The sequence below is a fragment of the Bombus vosnesenskii genome, unplaced genomic scaffold (genome assembly GCF_011952255.1).
Source record: "Bombus vosnesenskii isolate JDL3184/JDL3185 unplaced genomic scaffold, Bvos_JDL3184-5_v1.1 scf7180000013294, whole genome shotgun sequence".
In the NCBI taxonomy this organism is placed as follows: Eukaryota; Metazoa; Arthropoda; class Insecta; order Hymenoptera; family Apidae; genus Bombus; species Bombus vosnesenskii.
In genome coordinates, this window is record NW_022882945.1 from 2,842,408 (window position 1) to 2,869,223 (window position 26,816).

Genomic DNA, 26,816 nt, shown 5'->3' on the forward strand with positions numbered 1-26,816 from the left:
AATGGAACTGTCAAAAGCATAACTAATATTTCACCATATTTTTTAAATAAATGAATTCTTTTAAAAGCTGCTGAAAATAACCAATTCGCAAATTATCCTTTTAAACTTCGTAGTTAATTTCTTAATTTTAAGAGTTTGGTTTTTTTATCCGTTTAAAAACTACTTCATTCGCAGATTTCATAAAAACGTTCATTTCTAAATATTAAGATATCCTACGTATTAATCTTAATATTTACTTCAATGTGAAATAATTCTTGTGAAGATTTTAATTATTCGCTAATAATAATTCAGGTATTGCCACGTCAAATTGCAACTTCAAACAAACGACATTTCATCCATACGCTACGGTCTAATTAATTTGACAAAAGAATCCATACAATCGCATTGATTAAACAGGAAATAAAAATTATAATTCAATAATGTATTCAATAAATTCGCGGAATTGAATTCATTGGAATTAATAATTGAAAAAGGAACGATTCATCGATCGTTTCGCGCGATTCTGCGATTACGATGCCATCGATCACGATCCGAGGCGTTTGGAAAGGAATTACTTGGTGGAATCTCATCGATAAAAGTTATACGCTTAATTTGAGAAGCGTAGGAATTACGGTAGCCGGATAATCAACAGTTGGTATAAATTATAGCGAGATTCAGTTAAAAAAAAAAAAAAAAAAAAAAAAGGAAGCAATCTAACGTCAGGAAGAATGAGGAACGTGCAATGGCAGGAAAGTATTGCTTCTGACCATATCGGTGAATCTCAGGTGAGCCCGGAATAACCTTTACTATTCCCTTAGGTTATCGATCTCCACGGGCTCGTTCCACTTTATTTTATAAACCTTATTTAGGATTAATGACGCGGGAAGGAGATACCGCCATGGATCGATAGTATCCAAGAGCCGGTTCGTTAAAGCCAGATATTTATTTCGCTGACGAACAGTTATTCCTCCTTATGAATCGTTTCTACGACGTTTGTGTGCCGGCAACAAGCGATAAAATCGAGGACTGTTCTTATTATTTTTTAATTCGTTCCGATCGTGCCTCCGCCTTATCCTTTCATTTATGCATAGCTAGGAAAGGAACTGCTCGAGAACAGGAAAATCGATTTAAGAATCAACTTCCAGCTCTTACGTCATACAAGAAATCGATCTGTAAACACTAATGCGGTTTAATAATTGAACTGTGATACAGGTTCTTTCGTCGTGTAATTTAGCGAGTTCGATTCTAGCAGCGAAAGAATACGTAATTATTAATTTGAAAATGTTACGGAAGGTATGTTGTTTTAGATTGCCATAATCTTGAAAAGATATTCGTGTAATTTAAGATATTATATAAGGTATCATAAGGTACAGAAAGAGGATATTATGACGAATATCTTAGAAAAGTTTTACTATGACAGAAAATTAAAAAAAATTGTCAATTAAAAAAAATTAGAATATATTAGAAAATTTGTCAATAAGAATCTTATGTTTTACTGATAAAATATACAATTATACAAATGAAGCATATGTAAATTATATGCATCAATTACAAGATGTTTTTGATTGCTCGTTTGTTTTGTATCAAATAAATTATTATGAATTAAGAGATTATACTAATAATTCTAGATATTGCTGCAGGTAATCAGTGCTTCAATACAGCTTTCTCATGTGTTTAACCTCGGACTCACCAGCATATGAAACATTAGAAGGATAGCACATCGGTACGCCTGTCTAGTTCGGCAATGACTGACTCGATCGCGATAATCCATTAACGGACTTTCGCTTCCTCTAATTTCATCGTCCTAACGGATATTTCGGCTTTCAAATCATTACACACCATGCCATTATTAATCTTCATGCGCAACAAACTTACAACAACCTTGTGAAATCTTTTCACCGGTGCACGAAAAATATACAAAGTCATTTTAAAGTGACATTTCTTTGAAATTTTTTAACAATTTAGTGTATCGATACCAACCATTTAACTTTGCCGCACCGTTAATTATTAACCACATTGGAGAAGAAGAGATTTATTATAAATCATATGTATTTAGTGTTGAGAGAAGTAAGAATAAGAATATGAAATTAAATTGTATATGAAACTAAATCGACGCACCATGTGCGTCAGTAGAAGTATGCCTGGCATTTGGCAATGTTATTATTTTAGATATCGATGATTCTTTCAAATCTGGAACAATGTAACAAAGGAGTGGTTGAAAAAGTATATTAAAAGATGTTGAATATTACTTTAATTAGATGTACGATATTTTGAAGAATCTAGGTACAATTAAAACTTTGATATACACCGACTTAATGTAAACGATAATTGTGGATGAGCTTATTGGACGACTATTAGGTAAATACGTTTGTTTCGTAAAATGGTGTAATTGTTGCGATCTAACTTAAAAGTCGCACGATATCGAATATTCCCGTGTCTTATCAGCCGATCAACGATTTCTACGTGCACGTCTAGCCGGCTGCAAATCGAAGTTATCGCGAGGACGAAGAAAATGTCGCTTTTAATATCCTCGTATCTCTTCAATCAGAACTGTTGGGCGTCCCGCAGGGAAACACAGCTCTGCCCTTTCCTTACCGAATGAACTATGCTTTCCAGAGGAACTTTGTTTCCCGCGATAACATTCCGAAGTCAAAGGGTTCTCTGTCTCTTTGCCCGATAACGATCGCCCTTTCCCCTCTCCTCGCCGCCACCTATACCCTTCCTGCTCCTTATCTCGCTGCGATTCACGACCTGGATTGAAGAATATAAGCGCGAGTATCGCGTGAGTCTTTGATTTCGTTACGCCGGCCATCAGATACGCGGTTCAACATCACGCGGGCAACCTTCAGTTTCTCGTTGTGAAAATGTTTCCGTTTGAATAGTCAGTCACGATTAAATTAATATCAACGTGGGAATCAAACGCATAAGATCATGAGAATGAAAAATTCGTCTTGGAGGAATGGGAAATATATTAGGTTGTCCGAAAAGTGTTTTTCTTTTACAGACACGTCTTTTACAACGATGCATCTTTATACAAACATGAAACCTAATCTGTCGAGCGTTGTTATCTTTATTTTGATAGAACAAAATGGATCGTACGTAATTCGATAAAATAATATAAAACGGAAGATCTTGTGCATCCATTATTTCCTTATAAAACGAAAGAAACTTTTTGGACGACCTGATACTTTTTCTAAAGAATCTGGTTATACATTAACGTTGCGCGATAATGAAGTTTCATATTTTCAATGTAAATCTTCTCAGCATTGAATATACGTGACTTGTAGCGAATTTCTTCTTCTTTAATATGGTTATTAAGTAACGATGGTACAAAATTAAATGAATGGTTATTGACGCGCCAACTTCAAACCTTAAAGAAACGACACATAAATATTTGATTGTTTATATCTTCTGGAAGAATTATTTTTCTTTTCCCGACAGTTTTGTTTGCTTTTCGTATATTGCATTTTTTGCAAATAATTTCCGCTCGTTGAGCAGTTATATTTGTTCTTTGTATATTCGAATAGACGGGGACTCGCTTTTTAAATTGATTCTTTGCAGTATTTTGATCTTGAGAGATAGGTTCAAAGGACGCGTATTCATTTCTGCTTTCACGAATAGCTTCAGAACGAAGTGGGTTGAATATTCAGCTCGTGATGTTTAAGTGTCCGAGTAAGTTTGCATCTCTTTGATATTATTGAATTTTGAAAAGTCTTTGAAATCTTGATCCAACTACATATAAATAAAAATAAAAAGATAAAGAAAAACGAAGAACGTATGAAAATTAATAAATCAGATATTATTACAATCGATACTAATTATTTCGTAATTAATTCGTTTGAACAATGAGAAGAAATTTATTGATGTATGGTAATGAAACAGGCTGACATTAAAGCAAAGCAAATGGAGAGGATCAATGATTGTAACTGTCACTATTGTTCTGGCTTTCAAATGCGATGCATTATTTCCAGGCAGTCGTGCTTTCGTGCATGATTTCGTTGTCAGCATCAATCTAATGTAACATGCCCCGTTGAAGTTCGTGACGGGAATTACATTTGTCATACAATCATCGTTCTTCGCCATTTGTAAGACTGGCAATTCTTCCGTGTTTATTTCTTCTTTATCATTCTTTACATGTTTAGCAAGTTTATATCTTCAGAATTGAATTTTTATTTAGATATAACGTTTTTTGTTAACTGAAAAATGAAATAAATTTGTGATAAAGAATTATCTTCTATTAATTATTGATAATAAGAACAGGTTCTCATTTGGATGATTCTTCAAAGCAATTTTTACGGCAAACACATACATTTGTCTTTTAGTTAATTAACTACTTGTTAGGGGCAAGAGAGTTAAAAAATTATGATTAAACAAAAAACTATTTCTGGAAATAGAATTGAATGTAAAGTATAAAAAAGAAAATATGTGAAAATGATGTTATAGTGAATTTAAATTTTCTGTCAGTTATACAAAAAGCTTTAAGTTTCGAAAGTTAACATCACTTTCTCTAAATATCCTAATACTTATGAACGAAAGTGTATAACACGTGTCACGATCCCGATTTCCGCGAAAGCACTCGAAGCTGTCTGATGGTTGTCATCGCGGTGAAACGCGGATTTCGCGTTGCCTTAGTTATTACTATACGTATTGTAATCCAACGCGTTTCGTTTTCCCAAAATCGTACGAAGGTTCTCGTTCAACGCTGTTCTGACTAAGCAAATTCGCAAAGCGACCGCATTATGATATTCCTGTGCTCGCGAGAACTCTAGGCTGGAAGGCGATGTACAAGAACAAGAGATGTGACACTCGTCTTATTAGCGGCGCAAGATGTCCTCATTATCGCGACTGACGGTGATGACGATGCAGCCATGAATTCCGAAGCGTTTCGTTGATGAGACATAAGAAAGAGAACCGGGGCAGAAGAGATCATAAAGCTGACGCGAAAAGAATCACGCGGATTCGTTAGAGCGAGGTTTCTCTTTCTTGCCTTTGCCGAGGACCTGGACATTCTTGAATGCGCGATACTCATTCGCGGAATTCGCGTGTTCCTACTCGGGTTTCTTAATTGCAGAACTAACGACGTGACTATGGATATTCGTATCCGAGGGTTGTTCAAAAGCAAATGCTATGCACAGAATGGAAATTTGAGAAAAAAGCATATGTAATATCTAGTAATATACGTAGTATTAAAATATTATAAATGTAAATTATTGCAAGTAAAACTTAATTACAGTTAATAATAAATAACTAAGCGTGAAAATGAAGTAATTACCAACAACACGGTAAAGCTATGCTCTGATATGTAATCAATCTTCATGCGTAATTACGTTATAAACAACAAAATGCAAGACCTGTACTTTACGATATTGTATTTGACAGCTGTTCGAATTTCCCGTATTACACTCCAGAAAGATTGAATTTAAGAAAGAAAAGGAGATTTCTGGTTGATATGGAAAGTTGTCGATAAATGTTCAATCTGAAAGCTAGATCGACAGAACGTAGGTAGAATATGTGAAGTTTGAAACAAATGGGTGGCGTAATTGGACGAGCACAAGGGAAAAATACCATTTTTCAGTTCTATATAGGGTGGTTTAAAAATCAGATCCCACGGTTTTTCAAGTACTTCCGATAGTCCAACAAAAGTTAATCAGCTTTCGATCGAGTTCAAATTGCAGTCCAATGAATTTAAAAAAAAAAAAGAAAGCTTTACTTCGATGAAAAGTCAAGGTCACCTTTGTCTCTTTAAATGGAATAATACATTTTTTTGTGCAATATATTTTTTAATTTTCTACAAGCGGTATTAAGATACTTGGGTGGGAAGATGATTAGTTTAAGAGATATTTTAGCTTTAATGTTGTAGAACTTATGGTGTGAAAGACGAAGAAAGATGCATAATACTTTTTGCTTTTATGTTTTCCTTGGATAGAAAGCTGATTAACTTTTGTTCGAAACATCTTTTATCCGTCTATCGAAAGTGTCTGAAAAATCTTGAGGGTAATTATTAGATCACCTTGTAAACCTTAATATATTCTTCAGCTTAGTTCAACGAAAATGAAAATTAAATTGAAAATTAAGATTAAATTCAATTTCGTTGTTTTATCTGATCAATTTAGATTAATTCTGTCTCATAACAGATAGAAAATTTCATCTTTTCATTAGATTTTCATTTCTATTTCAGAGCCTTTAAATATATCATAATGCAATTAGTTTATTCTATAATTTTATTCTATTTCTACAATATAACCGTGCTGTGTAAATTTTGCCTTATGAAGTGTTGAAACAGGAAGGGTTGATCGGGTCAAGTGTCTGTAAACTTGACCTTAAATCAGTTTCGAAGTATCATTGAAGGAAAGAAGAGTAGTTGTGCTTGACGGGACAATACGATGCTGGTAATTCGATCCCTTGAACACCCTACGCGTATTTCTCCCTTCACCTTTCCACTTCTCACCTTGAGATCTTTAAGGAATTTTTCTATAAAACGCAGTACTTTGGCTCAATAAAGTGATTAATAATTAAATTATTAGTAATCAATTAAAATTATTATTAGCTCTCACGTTCGAAATAATATGAATTAATCTGTTATTGAATTATTGAGTCGCAAAAAATCCTCTAACAAGATCGTTCTCTCGATAGAAAGAGACGCGGTAAAGGAAATAATACACTTAATAATACGCTTGTAAATCGATCTTATTAAGATATATACACGTTTGAATCGAACAGATCGACTAAAAACCAGCACAGTTCTCGTTATCGTATAAATATGCGAGTGTCTACGTTTAGGGAGCATCAATATGTATGTAAGCCGACGTTGGTCGGGGCTTCGTCGTCCGGCTTAAAGCAAGAGGGTAGCCTCTTCTTCCCAGCGATAAGAATTAGGAACAGAGCAGGGAATATCATAATACTCGTAAGCCGTGGGACATATTAAGAGGATCATATCGTTCGTGTCCAAGATCCCGTAAGACGTTTCAGTTTGATCCGAAAGGCGAGAAGGTTGCTCGTCTCACCTGGAGAATCTTGACAGTGGGTGTAGGTAAGTAGAATGGCGATACGGCTGTCCAGCTGACGGCTCGTCGCTCGTAATGCGATAAAAGGTGTCGCGTCTATTTCCAGCCTATCTTTAGCTAACAGTTGCTCGATTAAAATCCTTCGCGTGCCTTCATTTATTTCTTTATTTGGAGTTTCCTTTTACTTTTAGATTGCTTGGAATTATTTGTAGCTTTAGTTTAGTTGAAATTACTCATAGTTTTATCTTATTTAGAATTCTTTTAAATTAGATTTAAGTTAATCGATATAATGGTAATCGGTACAATGGCATAATCTATGTTTTTTTTAGCACGAAATTTTATTAGTCATATTTGGAATTATTTATAATGTTATCTTATTTAGAATTATTTTAGGTGGGTAACTAACTGATATAATAATTGGTAGAATAGAATCTATGCAATTTCAAGTATATATACAGGCTTCAGAATTTTATATAGTTATTCAATTTTACTATATCACCTGTATATAATATATCTAATTACCGTTCCATTCAATTTCCATCGCTTGTAGCGTTTCTCATGCAAAACACTGTTCAAAAATTCATAGACTCAATCGAACGAACGAAGGGTTAGAAAAGAATTCCTTAAAAAAAAAAGGAACATTCCCATGCATGAATTAAGCTCACCCTAAGAAACCGGATCACCGTATTAGAGCCACGAATGTTTCCACTTGGTGTTTGACTTTCTTCTCTATAGCTAATTTGAATATGCAAACGAGCATCCTTTAAGGTTAATTACAAGCCAAAAAAATGAAACGTTGTGAAATGGTTTTAAAATATCAGGCCATCTTATGATGAGCATGTTTGAGACGTGGGTTTCTATTATTTTCTTTTAGCTCCGGTTTACTCAGAGGAAGAAAAGGATAGCTGGCCATCCATCATCGTTAGCATTTCGTTCAACGATAGTCGGTCGAGCGGAAGTTGCCGCTGACTTTGAGAGCTGTGTAAACTAGGTGAACAAATAAACCCGTTTTATGCCCGTCCAATAACACCATCGTCTTCACTGCCCCGCGTATATATGCATACAAGTGTACGTCTATTTAAGATTGCTACGTAAAATTGATGAAATTGATTCGACAGGTTAAATTATTCTGTCGATTATTCTTAATATTGTTTGTGAAAAATGTCAATAACACAGTCATTTTACATTGTTATATACCTCCAACGAGTTCATTCGATTTTCTCTTTTCATAGTACTTTATGTTAACAAATAATTTTCATGCAATATTTGCCTTTTGTTTCAAATTTGTCCAATATATTAGGTTGTCCGAAATGTGTTTTTTCTTTTACAGACACGTCTTTTACAACGATGCATCTTTATGCAAACGTGAAACCTAATCTGTCGAACGTTGTGATCTTTACCTTGATAGAACAAAATGGATCATACGTAATTCGATGAGATAATATAAAACGGAAAATCTTGTGCATCCATTATTTCTTTATAAAACGAAAGAAACTTTTCGGACGACCTAATACATAATCATGACAATCACATCTCGTTGCAGTGCAAACGAAATTACAAAGTATTTTATACGGCGTACGTAATATATGTAGATAAAAGTTTTGAAATACTTTCGTGAGCCACTGTAGCACCATACATATCCAACATAATCGGGAACGACCCATATTTCCCCGCCGCAATGCGTCAACTTCCCTGCGATTCCGCTTCGTACCTTCATTTTTCATTCTTGCACCGTGATCTCGGTGTCCAAATTCACCTTCCGTGTCATCGAGAGCATATACTATTCCACCGGCGTCATCCACATGCTCATGCGAGCCACTCGAGGAAATTCCTTCAGGAACCGATGAAAGGTGCGGATCAACGGTGTTAGAATGACAAACAGTCACCGATGCTCCTGTAATAGACTGAACGTGTGGCGTCTTTTCTGTCTTTCTCGAACTTCTTCCAATGGATTGGTTTATTGCTTGGATCAAGTGTATCTATCAGATTGTCAGTGGAATTGATAGTATCCGAGTATTAGGTTCGTGTATATATCATACGTTCTATACTATGAAACTTTAACTTCCGGTAGTTTATTTAAAATATTATACATTTAATCGAAGCAATTTCTACATCGACCAATGTACTCTTTGTTATTGATCAATGTTTTTCAGATTTATAAGAGTCGTCAATTTTAGAATTCGAATAGTCAATATTCGAAGGCGACATTAATTGACGATTTATTTTAATGTTGTGTATACGAAATTTTTTTATAGTTTTATTACAGCTTACGAATCCTTCTTTTAGTGTAAAGTAATTCTTGAAGATCTTAATAATTTGCTGGTGATAATTTCGATATCGGAGCCGTTATAGAGGAAATTTAAGTTTCAAAGAAATGACATTTCACAATACACCTATCAAATGATTAATAATTTGCACAAACAAAGACGCATCTAACGCACTACTTATATATACTATATATTTCCATTCTTAAAAGTGGATTCTCTTCTTTTCTTAATTCGATAGCCAGAAATAGTATCTCTTTGTGTTTGTCCCCACGAGTGACACGTACGCGTTGCATTGGAGACGGGGTGAACGGTCGCGTATATCCGTACGCAGAATATGCCGGAGAAACGTGAAATCCACTCGAGAAAATGCGAAGCCTCGACACGTTAAAAATGAATGTGCCATCACGCTTCTGCGGCAGAGAGAAGAATGAAGACTAGCCAGTATAGCAGACGAAAGAAAGAAATAAAGAAAGAAAGAAAGAAAGAAAGAACGAAGATGGTGCGTTTTATAAGAAGAGGCAACCCGTTTCTCGACAGCTCACGGGCACGAAGAACTCTCAGAGGCGTCAGGACAACGATGCCTGGTGACCGATTAGAAGGAGAAGCGCTTGAAAATCCTCGGATGGAACCGGTCTGAGAAGATTCAAGGCCCTCGAGATGCTGCATTGTGTTCGGTCAACGTTGGTCAGCCACTTTGCTGTCTTACGATTCCCTCCAGAATGTAAACACACCGAGCAGCTTGAAAAGACCGCAACCTACTCGAAATAGAATCAGTCAAAGGCTGACACTTCCCGCCGGAGGAATACCAATTAGCTGCTGGAAGTTCGTTCTGCTAACAAGCGTGATGCTCTCTTGACGTTCTTTGCCGACACTCTCGGACCACCTACCGCGAAAGTAACGCAAGGCGATACAAAGTCAAACTGTTTCTAGGTACAAGAGACGTTTGTTAAATTTTCTTAATCTTAGGAATGGTTTACGTAAGTTTGTGACTACGCTATCGTTCATATGTTAGCACACTTTTTACTCATATATAACATACGATTATAACGTTGAATACGTGAATTTTATTCAATTCTTCTCGATTCTATGATCCTAATTCTGCGTTGCGTAAGTTTCAAATCTGATAATAATTGTTAAAAGGTTTAATAGGTTTCTAAACATTTCTGAGGTTAAACGCACTTTCTCTAAGTCTGCTAATACTGATGAACGGAAGCATATGTATATTATGCGACCTCGGGTGCGCCATCCGTCTCGGTAAGCTGTCGTCGTAATCACCCCTATCCTTCCTGTTCCCGTTCCTACGAAACATTTCGTTACGGCTGTCGTTTGCATCGCGACGTGAAAGGAGCCGACGTTTAAAGGAAGTCTCCGGTGTATCGATCGGCCTGTTGTTGGTCGTTACAGGTGCACGTTTGTCAAACATGTGTCAAGCCGAGCGGTAGACGAGCGGCACGCATGAATGGAACAGGTAAAATTTCCTGGGATCGATGCCGGGGAAGAATGATTTGTGTGTAGAAGGGCGCAGCAGGAAGTTTCGTCTATGTTTGAACGAGATACGTAATTGATAAGATATATATAGACTATCATACGTTTGAGATATTGTAATTAAGCTGAGGATATTTCTGCAAATTCGTATTTTTATAGACGTAATTAAAAAAGTAAGAGAAATGCTTACACATCTAAGTAGATACTTGTTGTACCTGATAAATATTATTACGAGTATTATACTTTGGATATTTTACATATTTTTACATTCTGTCTATATTTTGTGAACCTTTGCGTCTTCAAATTTCCGATAAATGCGTTAGGAACCGCACAACAATGAAATTGGTTCCAGCAATTCTTTTGGAATAAAATTTTCCGAATTTTTTGTTTTATGTTCATAAATGTGTTTTATGATAAAACATTGTTTTAGTTTTTTTTTATAAAGCAGATAATAATTCTATAAGTATATGTACATTATTGTGATTGATTGTAGATGATCGCTATGTGATAGTAGAATGCGAACCATGAAATGTTCCAAATCTAATTCTATTCTCCCGAATAAAATAATTAAATAGCGTGCAAATGCACATGATAAATATAAAATCCAATGAGTTCCATTTGAACTTTCCGTATCAGAACAGCGACATTAACAATTTACCGCTGATTAGATAATTGATTTAGTAATATTTGTAAATCGAGGTTAGCATTAATTTGGATTAAAAATATTTAATATTTTATGCTCTATGTTTTATGTAAATCTATCGGGAAACAGTTTTTAGCATCAAATTAAGATCAATATTTTCACGACACGTTACAGTAATTCGAGCAAATACGATTTGAATTTAATTAACTATCATTCAGATACAAATGATGAAGAATTTTATATAAGGAATAATAAAAGCAAAATCCAATATTTATCACAAAAGTACAAATTTGTGCGCATTCACGCGAAGTTGACGTATACAATACTTGTATAACATGGAAATATATATAGAATATTCGAAATAGAATACGTATACTTGTTACAATTTCAAAATGCTTTGAAATAATAACTTCTCCATTTATGGAGTCTCTACTTTTTAATTCTGTCTTCTGATTTGTATTAAAAATAAATTATATTATATTTATAATTGGAAAAATAAAAATTAACATATCTGAAATTGATTCGATTTTATTAATATCAAATTTCATAATTCTAAAAATAATTAAAGAATGATTCGTTTAACGAATTAATAGATAAAACAAACACCTAATTTCTATTTCCTTAATGGAATGTCTAAAACTATGCGTAAAAATTTCCGATTCTTTTATTACAAATGAAACATAATACAAATTTTACTTTGTCAATAAGTTACGTAAGAGCGTTGACAACCGTGACGTTGTACAAAAATGCATGTTCGCGCATTATCTCAATAGATTGGTTATGTATTACTAGGCTATGCACTAATTTATCAGTATTTTGTGTCAATGGCCTTTTGTTCAGGAAGACAGTTATAGGAGGCTCGTTAGATAGTAAATACTACTCGCTGCCATTATGTAACAGACTGGTAGCCGAAATTCAGCTGATATAAAACGAAGTTAGCAAATATCGTATAGATAAAGTAGGTGATAAAGTTTCGCAGATATCAAGGTGTATTTTAATGATACGAACTACTGGTCTTTTACCACAAATAAATTAATTTTTTTCACACAAGAAGTGAAAAAGTTAAATATTAATATATTTAGAAACACATAGACCATACTAGGAAAGATGTACGCAATAATTTAGTAATTAATGATATTAGTGAGTTGATAAGAAAAAGCAGGGAGTTTCTTTATTTCTCTATTATCAATGCATTATCAATGTTTTCTCTACAATTAAAAAGAGAAAGAAGTAGAGAACGTTGAAAGAATTTCACCGATTTTCGCAAAGAACAATATTTTATGTATCAAGGAGAAACAATTAAAATACAAAATAATATTTTCTATCCAGGGACCCACAATGTTTCCTAGTTTACACGAAAGAGGACTAAAAACAATCATTGTTCGTCGAAAAGAATGAAATTTACGATCTTGAAAGCGGACTTAATAAAACTCAAGGACACCAATAATCTATAAATTGTACAATATATATCATTTGTTAAGAGTGAAATCTTTGCTCAGTGGGTAAATTATGTGTTCGGAGGATTTCATTGCTTTGGCCTTGTTTTAGCTGGTGGCAACATCGTTCTTATTTAACGTCGGTTGCGATGTTTAAAGAAGTATCGACCGCTTAAAAGTTTTTATTGTGCGACATCAACCTGTTGAATGTTTCTACTATATACGTTACATTTCCACCGCATTCTCTATGAATCTAGTGACATTAGCGATTCCTATCAGCGGATAATTCGTCATAAGTATCGAATAAACATGCACGTGTCGTGGGAATTTCAATTGCAGACACGTTTAACTTCCTGAAAGCAATCAGATTTATGATGTCAGATTAGTTATGTTAATAACTGTAATTCATATAATTATTTTCTGTATTTTATGATTAAATATGAAGAGAAATGGATACTATTTTGGGAAGTAACAGCTTTATTCGTAATTCGTCAAATTTAGAAAAGATATACGTTTATTAGTCTGATCAAAGTCGTTCTAATTAAATTTTTTTAGATGCGTTATAACTTCCTCCTCGAGCAAAAAAATGAAATAAAAAAGAAACAATTTCTTAATATTATGTTTCTACCATCTCGTCACACATTTATTGCCATCAATTGGCAATTTCAAAGTATTTTATTATATGCGTTTGGAAAAATCGTGCATTTAATTTGCTTACTAATATAAAACTTCGGCAATTTTTAAAAATAATCTATGATGTATTCCTTTTCTGATAAACGAGATGATTTTTCTTGTATACATACGTGAAAAAATCTTTTCCTTCACAATGTCAGAAATATACGACTACATTATCATTTATCCATAAAACTTTCTACTTCTCTTCGATGAAACTTCCACTGTGACTTCTAAAGTTCCATTGCTATACATACATCTCCGAGAAAAAGCGCATTACCAACGAATGATGTAATGCAATTAAGAGGAAAAGTGAGTGGTAATTGTGCGATAACAGAATCGACACTCGAAATCCACATCGATTTCGGAAACAAGCGACACACGCGGTTCAGAACCACACGGTGTCACGCGTAATCTCGTCTCGACGCGTCGTGTCGAAGAAGATATCCGGAGAACGAGAAATCTAGTATACTTCGATCGACTGCGTCGTTAACGATAATTCGATAGTCGTCGTCGAGCCGTCGAATGCAGAGAAAGAACGACTTTCGCGATCGGATCGATGCGAAAAGAGACAAGAACTGACAAGAGACACTGCACGAAGACGTACGTAGAATCGAGCTGTGATGATCGTCAATGTAACGAAGCAAAAAGAGTGAAAAGTTTGAAATCTCCAAGCTTGAAGCAGAGACACAAACATGCGTGAGCTATCATTTTTATTTTAACTATTTCATGATCTTATTTTAACATGCGAATTTCCTATTAATCACAACTAGTCACATTATATTAGTCAGAATTTTTTAGTCTCAATGGTTTTAGGTTTATATTTCTTATCTTATCCGTAGCTTAGAAACTAAACGCTTATAGTATGAAGAAAGATTTGTGAAACAACAAAACATTCATAACATTTATAAGTATCAATTTTGTTATTGTAAATTTTGCCAAGAATCATTGCATCAAGAATAAGAAAATGCCCAAATAAATACTTTTGAATAATAGTTAGTGTACATTTACTTTCTGTTTAACACGTTCGTTGCTGCTAAAGCAACTGTCGCGTCTTTATCCTTGTGCGCTTTAACCAAATGATTTTGAAGGAAAAAAGAAAAATGTTATGAACAGTGCGTTGGAATGTAAACAGAAATATTTTGTTACTTAAAAATATATATATTCTATTGTAATATTGTAATTTTATTTTAAGTGGTGTGTAGCACATGCTTCGTAGCACAGAATATTTTAATTTAAATATCATAGCAAAAAATAAATATTTCCTTGGAAATGACGAACGCACAAAAATTAACTTGACATGAATCTTTATCATACATCTCTCAGGAATTTTGACGAGAAATATTTATGAATTTTGTATTTTACTATGATAGCGGATATCGTGAGGTTTTTGTTCGCTATAATGCTTTGCATTGCGAACATGATCATCTATGGATTGAAGGTCAACATCGCGACAGCTATCGTTGGCATGGTGAAATCTAAAAAGCATTCAAATAGTCCAGGCGATGTAACTTATGAATGTGATTTTGGCGACGAAGACGTTGCGGGAGTCGATATAGATGGTCCTTTTGACTGGACGACAACTGAGCAAGGCTTGGTCGTTAGCATTTATTTCGCTGGTTACCTCACGGGTATGTTTCCTTGTGGATATTTCGCGGATCGGTAAGTGAAACTTAAAATTAAACATTTTTTAATTCAGAAATATACGTCTCCTATGGAATATCTTTTGTGTATGAAAATAAGTTTATGTCCCCTTATCAAAAATCTGTCGACTGAGATTATTTAATGAGATAAGGGAGATATTGTAGCTAGCAGTAATAATAATAGTAATGATCGTTCATGAAACTAGAATTATCTTTTATCAAATGGTGTAACATCAAAGCAGTGTTTTTAAATTTTATGTGATAAATGTCTTCCTATCAAGATATTCGATATCTAAGTATCTCCTCAACATAATCTACGTCTATACGTATTATATATGTATGTACCGCTACTGTCATAATCAGTACAGTGATTTAGATCACTTTAGATTTCTATTCCTCATGACCTGTTCTTCAGACTCATGCATTGTCAAACTTTCGAATTTATAAATTCTCGAATTCTCAAAACTTTCAAATTTTTAATCGTTCATATTTCAGCTTCAATACGAAGAACGTGCTGCTGATATGCGTGTTAGGGAACGCTTTTTTGACGTTGTTGGTGCCAGTAGCAGCCAACGTGCTACTGATCCTTTATATTGTGAGATTCTTGACCGGCCTAGTGAGCGCAGCGCATCTACCTGTGGTGAACGTCCTCGTTGGTAAATGGGTTGTTTACGAAGAAAAAAGCACGTGGTTCGCCATCATCTACGCTGGAACATCGCTTGGTACCGTGATCTCCATCTTGAGTTCTGGTCTGATACTCGACTGGTTCGGATGGAAGGCAGTTTTCTACATTCACGGTGCACTGCCACTGATCTGGTGTGCCCTGTTCTATTGGTTTTTCGCTGACAATCCAGAAACGCAAAAGTACATTTCTGAAAAGGAAAGGCAACTCATTGTGACCTCTTATGGGCACAGAAGCCTTGAATCTGCACACATGGACGTTCCGTGGAAAGCCATCTTCACGTCGGTACCCTTTTGGGCACTGATTTATACGAATACTTTTGGGAACTTCTGTTGGTATTTTTTACTCACACAACTGCCTCTGTATATGAACAAGATACTCAGGTTCGATATAAAATCGGTAAGTTGATAATAATATACAGGGTGTCCCTCTTTTCTCCGTATAACTTCGCCAGCAGATTCTACGAGTAAAAGTAAGAAGAAAAGAAAAAAAACGTAGGATCAAAAATGCTTTGTTAGAAAATTATAATAAAAAATCAAAGTAACAATGAAATATTGATTTTCGTTCGATATAGCATAAGAACAGATTGGCAATATTTATCTGATCTGGTTACACAAGCCACGTTTGTATCAAACTTGAAGTCGTTGATACATGCGAGGAATTAGCGCAAGGAACTTATGATGCGTTTAACAACAAGAAAGGAAATTGACGTGAAATTCGCAATGTAATAAATTCAATTTTTGACAAAATATCAAGCCTGTATTTATAAGAACAGACGGCACTTTGAAATAGAGCTAATGCAAATAAATAACCAATTATGATTTCGAATTTCTGTTATACTTCTTTGACAGAGCATTTTTATGTATGTCTATATGAAATATTTTTCTCATTTTCACTAGTAGGATCTGCTAGAAAAGTTATGCGGAAAAAAGTAGCGACACCCTGTATAATAAGATAGGATTATTTGTCATCTAAACTTGAAACTCAATTTTGAACTTTTACATGAAATGATCAAACTTATTATATTTCCTGATACTCCATTAGTCTTAATACAATAACAGAAGAATGAGAAAATATCGTGTATACTTTAGATCCAGAAAGCAAAAAATATCAAAAACGAGGAAGTGATTCGAATAACCCAATGGTAGAGTTACTTAAAATAGCCAGGAGATACTATAAGACACATATATTTATTATTATTTATTATTATTTAAAATATCTCAGCTAAAATATTATTTTCATTGTTAGCAGAATAATTGCTACATTATCATTCCTTTAATTTGTATAATAGCTTTTAAGTTACTAATTCGTTTTATAAAATTCATTTGAACTTTCGGTTCCATATTTTTTGAGCCAAGAATTTACAGCGACGAATAAAACTTTATATTCGTCATCGAATTTCGAATCATAATACAAAAGCGATATAAATAATTATGAAATAATATATAATGATGTTACATAAATGATAAAATAAATTATGTGTACAGTTTTGAATCATTCAGTCGTCAACGTATTTATTTATTTGCGTAGAATGCTTCCCTGAGCTGCTCTCCATATCTGATAAATGCAATAGTAAACCCATTGCTTGGTAAATTACTGGACTGGGGCAGACAAAAGAATTATTGGAGACAGACAGGTGGTCGAAAAGTTGCAGTATTTATAAGTAAGTTTCGCTATATAATTTATATTCGATATAATATATCTCAATCTTATAAATTCTTTTCATCTACAAATTTGGTGAAAAGTATTCATAATAACACGAATGATTTCATTTTTACTTTAAATATGATAAATACGTCAAGTTATATATACTATATGTCAACCTATGGGTTTTCGTTAACGTTACAGGTTGTATCCCACCGAGTTTATGTCTTATTATAATCGCTTATCTCGGCTGCAACCGCGTAGGGTCCACAATATTATTAATACTGAGCATAGTATTCTGCGGTGTAATTTTTGTTGGACATCTCACCAATCACAATGATTTGGCACCAAACTATGCTGGAATCTTAATGGGCATTACAAATACTCCAGGGACGATTTCTGCGTTTATTCTGCCTGCTTTGGTTGGCGCGCTTATGGAAACTGGGGTAAGATGAACATAGAACTTTTCTATATAGAAGAAGTTATTTGATCGTAAAAAAATAAAGAAACGTTTAAATATGATGAGAAATGCATCGATAGGAGCATAAACATTCATAGCTTAGTAATAAGTGAAGGAAAAAGAAAAGAGTATTTAAAATATAATCGAGAATCATTCGAACGTACGTTATACCTAAATATTATCTTTTAACACACTGACTAATTTCTTTGTTAAATTTAATTTAGCAGCATTATTTCTCGAATAAAACAATTAATTTTGTACTATTTTCTCTTTCAAGTTCACTGTGTAATCATCGTGAATTTTTTGAACTCTCTCTTCTTATTCTTATTGATCTCACGTATTATATTAATAATATAGCACACTATGGTAAAGTGGAGGTATGTCTTCTGGATTAATATTATTGCTCAAACGTCCGCGTTTGTTGTATTCGTGATCTTTGGATCGGCGGAGATTCAACCATGGAACCAAGCGCCATAGCAATGGTGATGACGAGTCAGAAATATATTTCACTGTTATTACTATTGTTAAACTTTGGCCTGTTATTCGTAAATAGAAAGATCTGCAAGATTTATAAATTACGAATTAAACTAGAACTTTTATGTTTTATGTAGATTATTGTCAAATTTTTATACATGTTTTTTAAATATAAATAATAACAATAAATGTTTATTCTATTAAAAGTGTGTGGTTAATAGGTACTTCAAATATAATAAAAGCAAATTGTTTTAAGATATTTTAAGAAACTTTCTCTAATGTATTTTAGAAGTATCCAAATATTTTTACCATAACATTCTGGGATTCTTTCCTTTGCAACTTATAGGTCAGATAGAAACCACTTTATTCAAATAATAAAAAGATGATCTACATGAAAATGATACACATAACAACGAATCGTGAACTTTATTGTGAACTATTTTTACTGAGTCTCTTAATACGTAACGTAAATTTATAGTTTGATAATTCCAGAAAATAAATGCTGCATCTAAACACTCAAATTATATTCTAATACTCTCAATAATAAATCAAAAATCACCGAATTGTTAAAAAATCTAAAATTGAAATACCAAACGCTTAAATAAAGTAACTCGAAACAATGGCACACAAGCAGTAGAGTATCAACGAAGTAGTGACGGTCGTTATAAATAATTCTATATTCGCGAAAATCTTTCGAGAGTTGGTGTGCAGAAGCGTATAAAGGTCTGCGTAACGTGGACTACAGTAATTAGAACCGCGAGACCACCCGTAATGATGGCCGACCAATTAAGGACCACCTGGTACAAAAATCCGTCTTATCCCAATTAGATCGCGGCGTTGGCGACCAGCACTCCGCGAAAGACTCCCTTCCGCTCTTTTGCCCTCTGCTTAGAAAGAAACATCCAAGAGATCCAACGAAAGAGCACCGAGAGTGAAAAGCTCTGGCAACTTTAACGGAGAATATTTATGGCGGCTGAAATATTACGTTTGTAATCTATTTCGGTGCTATAGCCGGCCGTTTCGACGAGCTTCGCAGTTGAAAAACGGAAGATTACAGCTAAGTCATTTCCCCTCTCCTTTGAAACGTTTCCTGTACCAGCAAGATATCAAAGACCGCCGCTCGAGAAAAGAGTGCGGTCGTCTCGTCCCTGGAAATTTCATGAAGATTTTGAGTCGCGGAAATTGAACGAATCGCTGTATTCGCGAGTTTCAGGTTGCTTTGTGGCCTGTTGCCAATTACCGCTTCGTTCATCGAGACATAAACGGAAAATGCTTCGCAGGTAATGCTATACTATTTGGTTTTATAAATAACAAGACTATTATGGTCTTGAAAATATTTTTAGCGTAAAATTAATATAAAAGATGAGAATAATATATCCGCTTTTAACAACACTTAACGAAGAGAAACACAGAGAGAATGTCTATGAATAATAATGGCTCGATTTCTTAGATGTTCGAGTAGCTGTTTTATTTTCTAGACGGCGTAGAATGAATCCACAGAATGATTCTGTTTCTTAGTCGCTAAAAACGTTAAAGAACATCTCTCACAGTCGATTAAACTTGCCACAACATCGTTTGTTTCCGAATACCTGCCTGAGATCTTTACATCTTTCCAATGCAATACGATATTGATAAACAGTGGATCGTTGACGAGATTGAAACATACAAAATTCGCAACTATTAGTTGGATTTATCCAGTTATCGAAACTACATTATTTTGCACGACGTATCAGGATTATTCTATTGTTCCTATAAAATAATAATGAGCGCTACAAAATGATGGAATTCGGTTAAGAATACCTCGAGGTTAACGGATATCAACAGCATAACAACGAGATTCTATCTGTCGATCAAAAAATTCCAGCGCATTGTATAGAAAATTTAATCAAAGTTAGATAAAAGGCAATCTTCCTGTAACAAAGGGAAAAACCAGGCAATCAATCAAAAGGGACACTTTAAAGGACGAAAACGTATCGTTGTGATTCTGTCCCATCAATCGAGTAGACTAACCACTTCGTGACGTTTTATTTTAAGCGGTGTACCGAAAATTAGCCGAGGGAACAGTCTCACCGAAAAATTATGGTAGACCTCCGTTAAACAGCCGTCTCCGTCAGCCGACAATCCGTCGAAGAAGCTATTAATCAAGCGTAATTAAGGCTCCGCTGATCCTTCGCCAGGGGATCGAGACGTCGACTCGTTTGCCCAGACTTGGCAGAAGTAGAGTTGCTCGCGCGTCGCTCGACGCCACGGTTAATCAATCCTGAAGCTCGTTACAGTCGAGCCTTGAAGCTAGCCTGAAGTAGCGTCAACGCATCCAAAGCGACACTGAAACGCCAAGAATTGTTAATCTAGCGCAGCTCCACACAGCATAACGCTTCCTGTGTTGAGGATTCGCAGCTGCGTTTACTATACGAGACAAACGAAACCTTCCTGTAATTCAGAATTGCTGTTTATTATTTTTTCCACTGAATACAAATCCGTACGAGCTGTTATCGTAATGTGTGTGTATAAATCATTTTTGGAAGAAAGCTTTTATATCGTACTTCAAAGAGAACTAGGTTCAATGATAGCGTTTGTAATAGGAATTTATTGTATTATTAAGAATTTTATGAACGAAATACTAATTCCATTTATCTATTCAAATTTCTAAGTCAATTTCTAAGAGTGAAGTAACACCTTTTTATCTACTTTCCTTTATCTATGATAAAGTAAATCAACAGAAAATGCTCCTAAAACTGGTCTTACAATCGTAGGAACAAACTATCGTGGATGGTTGATATCGCATTGTTCTCGCGTCAAGTTGATATCGCACCTCTCTTTGGCCGTTGGTTGACGTTAGCTGCGACGCCGGCGTTTCTGACTTCCGTCTGGAACGTCATGCGAACTCTTATTAAAGGTGGCGATTTATCGCTGGTAATAACGGTGCGGTCTGGCTGCGAATGTGTCTCTCGAAGGTTCCTAGGGGAAGGTTGTGGCACGAACGCCTGGCTTGAGGTTCAAGGTGTCGAAAAGTATGGGTTCATTCACAGCCGACCTTGCGTTCCTAATTGTGCATACGTAATACAACCTTCACCTTTACCTTCTAAAATGTCCCTAGAGTTTTAAGTTTATAATGAATGAAATCAAATATATCCTTTAATCTTTATAATTATTCATAAGAATATTGATAGTTTTGAATTCAAAACAGTAGTTGTTAAGATGGAAGAGACACGTTTAATTTGATTTTTTTAACTCCTGAATATTTTAAAAGAATCAATAGCAAAATCGTCATTTACAACATTTCGAAAAACTTATCAACTATTTTTTAATTTCTTATATCTTTTGCTTTTCTTTGGATTCAACGAATTACTCGCTGGCGTTAAAATCAGAACTGTAGAAAAATGGATTTATCACGTTTATCTCTTGTGATCGATAAAGCACGGTACACAACCATCGATCAAACATAATACAAAACGAAGTAACGAGAATGAGAGATACCATCATACCCCCTATTTGTACGACAATAAACTCGATATAAACACAGAAAAATATATTCTTCCTCTAACCACTAAACACAATAAGAGCTACTAATTTCCTGAAGCACATCTGCTTGTAATTTTTCTGGGCAAGAGCGCCGGCAGCGTGTTAGGAGTAGTTAATTGCGTAGAAAGAGGTTATCGATTGCTCTTCGACGTGTCTGCTCGGAGCCGAATCTGGGTCAGCGCTATCAAAGGGTGAATTGAATGTGTGGAACAACTGAAAATGCAGCTGCTAACAGTCTGACCAGTACCGCCCTCGGTGCTTTTCAACCACGAATCCCTTTTAGTCGTGAGACTGAGCTATTAAGGTCTCGACATGCCACGTGTCTGCACTTGAGCACTCCATTCACGTGCGTATCCTATATACGATTTCCAAGCTCAGGTATTCAGGTGTAAATGTACGCGCGTTAATTCCGCGCATCCGCGTTTTCTACCTTTGCTATCAAAGCTGAAAGGATTTCTCCATTGCAATCTACACAGAACCAATAGTCTTGATTCTACCAATGCCGAATCGATAGTAATCATTTGATCATATCCGTGTACGTGATTGCAATTTAACGATCTGCTGCTTAATGAACTCAAAATATCCATTTAAAGACAATCCTAATCAATGTAAAATCTCAGTCTATATTGACCGCTATCGTATCTATGCGCGCTCCTTCTAAGGAATGCAATATTCGGAGGAAACTATGGCTTTGTTCTATACACAACTCGCAGGTTGTGGTAGTTGGCGGAACAGCCAGGTCGACGCGGAATCACCTGGTAAAATATTAAACTTGACGACAACTAATCTGCAGGAAGTTCGCATAATGCAATCCCGGTCCGCAGGGAATCGAGACGAGCGGTTAGAGCCGGTCAATTGGAAACGGGGTGACCGAGTTTCGAGATTCCTACCTTCGCTTCATCGTCGTCAACTGAGGCATATTGAATTCTTTGCTGGACTCCGTGGAATGCCGGGAACCGAGTCGACCTTCCGTGTTCCCTTTCTCATTCCCTTCCGCCGACCTCTGCCCGTTTTTCTCTCGCTAAGGAAATAATTCCGAATACTTGGCCGATTCGCGAATCCACCGTCCCCTCGTTTCCTTCGCGATGACCCAGTTCACGCTTTCGGGTGAACAGTCGGCTAACGATGCGCGAAGCTGGCCCAGTGCATAGTAATCTCGTGACGTGACGTGGCTTGAGGAGGTAAAGACTGTTTGATGGCGTTTGATAGAGTGTTGGAAACAAGGCAGCTGCAAACAGAACTGAAATTGAGATATACGAGGCAATAGGAATCTTGTTAGCAGCGGTTAAAAGTCTATTTACGCTTGGTTTCTCGAGAGTTGTTTTTATTTTGTGGAGAAGCTTCAATGTTTCAATGTATTTGATTGATGCATGCGAAAAGTTTGAATTTGCCACGTTATTACATGAATTATCATTGGCAAATTGTTCAAACTTTGAAGAATTAATTTACGCTACAAGGAATTTGTCCTAGATTTAATATTACAATGAATTTGTTAATTATGTATAATTATACATTAAATTTCTTATTTGTCTGAATTTAATTAGTTCAGGCAATCATAGTCTGTAGCAAATCGTTTACATCCTTAAAAGATCTTGTTATTTCAAAATTTGTTTTTACAACCTTTTTGATTAAAATGTTATTACTATAGAGTTTTATTAAATAGAAATATAATTTAATAATCTGTTACTATTCTGTTTTGAACCGATCGTTTTACATAGGAGAAGTACATAGCGATTATTTCTAGTTGAAAGATGCGAAGAAAATGTAAGGTAAACGATAGTACAGCTGTTCATTTGTTATGTTCCACGTTGTAGTGCTGAAGATAGCGGTCTCAGATATACGGCAAGCAATATATTATCTCTTTACAAGCACGTACGTAATTTATTTCTTGCATTAATTTTGGACTTAAACGTGCTTTGTTATATGAAACTTTCAACGTTAAAAAATCTGTTTTCCCATCATTAAGTCTTTACGCTAGAAATCACCTCAAATTTTTAATTCTTAAGATAGCTTTATTTCCGGAAACTTCTTATATTACTTATAAACTTATATTACTTCTTTATTAAAATATATTATCTTTTCTGTCATGTTAATAAGAAATACAAATTGAACGAATTTTATTAACACCTCCATTAAACTAAACAAGAAGGACTTAAAACGATATTCTCAATATCTTGGTCACTTTTACCTACCTCAGAAATCATGTCACAACAAGGATAGTTGATTCGACGCAATAAACGCTGTGATCCATATCAGTTAAGGCTTTCAAAAATCGTATCTTTAATTCGCGTTTTTTTTCTGTCTCGTGACAAAGAATATACGATGTACTCGTAAAGAAACCACAATTAATTGAATAAATGAGACCAAATCTTCTCTGTTTCAGCAACAAACAAAAGAGTTTTTTTTTTTTATCAATCACCAGAAATTTCCCCTAATTTCATTTTGTCACTACATTATTCGCCACCCTTAAAAAAGGAACGCGAGATGCAAAAAGTTGCAGTCATTGTTGCGCATTCGCGCTTTATTATCATTTCAATTACGTCCGAACGAGAGCGCACCCTTCCAATAGGATTGCCGTTTCCTCTTTTGCGACGTAATACGGCACACGGTTACCTCCCTCTCGTGCCTCCCTTGACCACCCCTTTTCCCGTCCTCTGCACCCTTGAAAACCGTCAGCATATTGCGCATGCATAATTGAACGTGTTCAAACAAATAACAAAGTTTTCGCATGCTGATGAGAACGCTACCGCATCCTGATTTCGGCTACCGCCGACTGCCACTGATATATTTTCATTTGCCACACGGGGACAGATCCGCCATTCCTGTTTCTTGAGATTCAGTTCCTCGCGAACGTTCACGATCGATCGAAATACTCACGATCGAAACGTAGCAGGAAATACTATATAGAAGATATGATTGAAAGGCACGAAGAAAAAGATGTCCTGAGAGTCTGAATATCCAGAGAGACATCATATTCGTGTATGGTTCGATGCGCTTGCGACTGATGGTAAAGTATAGCAAAGTTTGCCTTGCAAAAATTAGTGGTAGTTTATGCGAATTATACGTAAAAGCTACTGGAAATATTTTTCTCGTAATCTTCTTATTGAAAGTAATTTATTTTTTAAGTAAATTATTCTGCAGTCGTCGTGAATTTTAGAGATATTTTCTTTACAAATGAAACAGATTGCTGTTAGCTTACTTTGCGAGAATTGAGAGTCGAAGTATTTTCCTCGTAATTTAATTAGCAACGAGTCCTGTTTGTCTTTAAAAATTTATGGATTAATTGCATTGGAATACCTTTGGATAAAACCTTTTTTAACGAAATATATTGATATTAATACACGGGGAGAAAATATTGATATTAGTACACGATTCTGCTAAAATGAAAACATATGTCAATGGTAAAAATAACAAAAAATCACGTTGGGAAAAAGGACAAAATATCGTTGTTGGAACTATCGAAAACTCGAATCGTAATTGACAGGAGCGTATAATCCGTGCGCGTGTAAATCTTGGATCGATAAGTTAACGCTCGAAATTGCAGAGTTAGTTAAGAGGAAATTACTCGTAACCTGGTGAAAGGGCTCCCCGCCACTCAAAAGGGATTTAAATTTTACGTCTGGTCTCATCCCACGAACGATCCAATCTGGCTGCGCTAGCACGCGAGAAAACTCCTGAATTTTACGAAGCATAATTACAGGGACGTGCGTATCCGGCTATTTTTTCCGGGCAGCAGCGGTGAACTTCCGGTTGAGTGATGCGATAACCGTTTACGGTGCTCGCGTGATCGCTCAAGTCCCTTCTGTTCTTTTTCTGGCCATCAACCGCTCTAGGAAAACGTATGGGGTGCGTGGTAAAAATGATCGACCAGCCCGCCACCGCATTCCGTTGCATAATTCACATTTAATTGAAACAATAAAATACCTCTTCACTCGATTATTATCGATCATGTTGACGCTCGACATTTACAAGATCGCGATGGAATTATGGAACGAATAGCAGATTTTTTTTCACTGTTTCTCTTCGATCGAAAATTGATATCATGCCGATGCATATATAAAATGTCATTTCTTTGAAATTTGGTATTTCTTGCGTGTCAATGCCATTCCTTTAATTTTGTTTTATCATTGATCGTTAGATAACCATATTAAAGAAGAAAAAATGTGTAATAAATCACGTTTATTTAATAGTAAGAAGTTTTATAATAAAGACATTTTCTTAGATGAATTTCAATTTAGAGAAAGTATCACGAAGGTTTCTGCAAACGTAAATTTAGTATTTAAGGAAAGTTAAAAATGTTTCGTATTCCACCTGAATAACCTTTTAATACATGAATTATTTTAAAGAAATTCATGAACGAAGAAATAGTAACAGCACCGTTCTAAAACTTCTCAAATTCCGAAACTGATAATTCTTTAAAATCTGGAATAAAGAAAGAAGATAGTCGCTGGAATTAGATATAATTCCAGTTGCGATAAAAATTGTATTACATGAAACGGCAGTAGACATACCCTAAGCTGGTACTTGTAAAAACTGTTTTAAATATTGAAACGCATTTCGAGGGTACAGTCGGTTTAACAAGAGACTACATTTGCCTGTTCGGTTGTCTAACACGTTATTAACTTCTAAAGTAAACTAACTCTTTTCACGGGTGGCACACTCTGCGCATAGCTGGAACGTTACGTAATGCTCAATGAAAAGCTAAACTCCTACGTAGCTACGTATGGAAGTACAACGTGGTATTTGCCAGCGTTGGCTGGCAATTTGCCTTCGCATACCGTGGTCTCACTCGAAGTATGAATAATAATGACGCTGGATATGTGAATTATGAGACGATTATCTACAGCGTGGAGCGCGTTGGTTATTGCATCGACGAGGTTCACGGTACCCTGCGACAATCGATCC

The 26,816-nt window shown here is 35.2% G+C and overlaps 2 protein-coding genes across 9 annotated transcripts in view; one reads left to right on the forward strand and one right to left on the reverse strand.

Moving 5' to 3' along the window:
* The window catches only part of LOC117233046 (teneurin-m), a 650,776-nt gene that overhangs the window by 501,201 nt on the left and 122,759 nt on the right, over window positions 1–26,816 (reverse strand). The gene's annotated exons all lie outside the window — the stretch shown is intronic.
* Window positions 13,857–18,557, forward strand: LOC117233048 (sialin-like). 2 transcript variants are annotated; one of them, XM_033492959.1, is made up of 6 exons: window positions 13,857–14,185; window positions 14,860–15,148; window positions 15,625–16,210; window positions 17,342–17,474; window positions 17,660–17,901; window positions 18,273–18,556. In XM_033492959.1, the coding sequence occupies exons 1-6, from the start codon at window positions 14,182–14,184 to the stop codon at window positions 18,390–18,392; spliced, it is 1,374 nt and encodes a 457-aa protein (XP_033348850.1). In that variant the 5' UTR covers window positions 13,857–14,181; the 3' UTR covers window positions 18,393–18,556. The 2 variants fall into 2 exon arrangements, with proteins under 2 accessions (XP_033348850.1, XP_033348849.1); XM_033492958.1 differs by lacking the exon at window positions 13,857–14,185 and having other exon boundaries at window positions 14,853–15,148; window positions 18,273–18,557.

What these genes read in the sequence shown, in the direction of transcription:
- LOC117233048 (XM_033492958.1), top strand. Translation starts at nt 14,853, where the DNA reads ATGATAGCGGATATCGTGAGGTTTTTGTTCGCTATAATGCTTTGCATT. An exon ending in TGTGGATATTTCGCGGATCG is followed by an intron (nt 15,149 to 15,624) that starts GTAAGTGAAACT and finishes TTCATATTTCAG; the next exon opens with CTTCAATACGAAGAACGTGC. An exon ending in TCAGGTTCGATATAAAATCG is followed by an intron (nt 16,211 to 17,341) that starts GTAAGTTGATAA and finishes TTATTTGCGTAG; the next exon opens with AATGCTTCCCTGAGCTGCTC.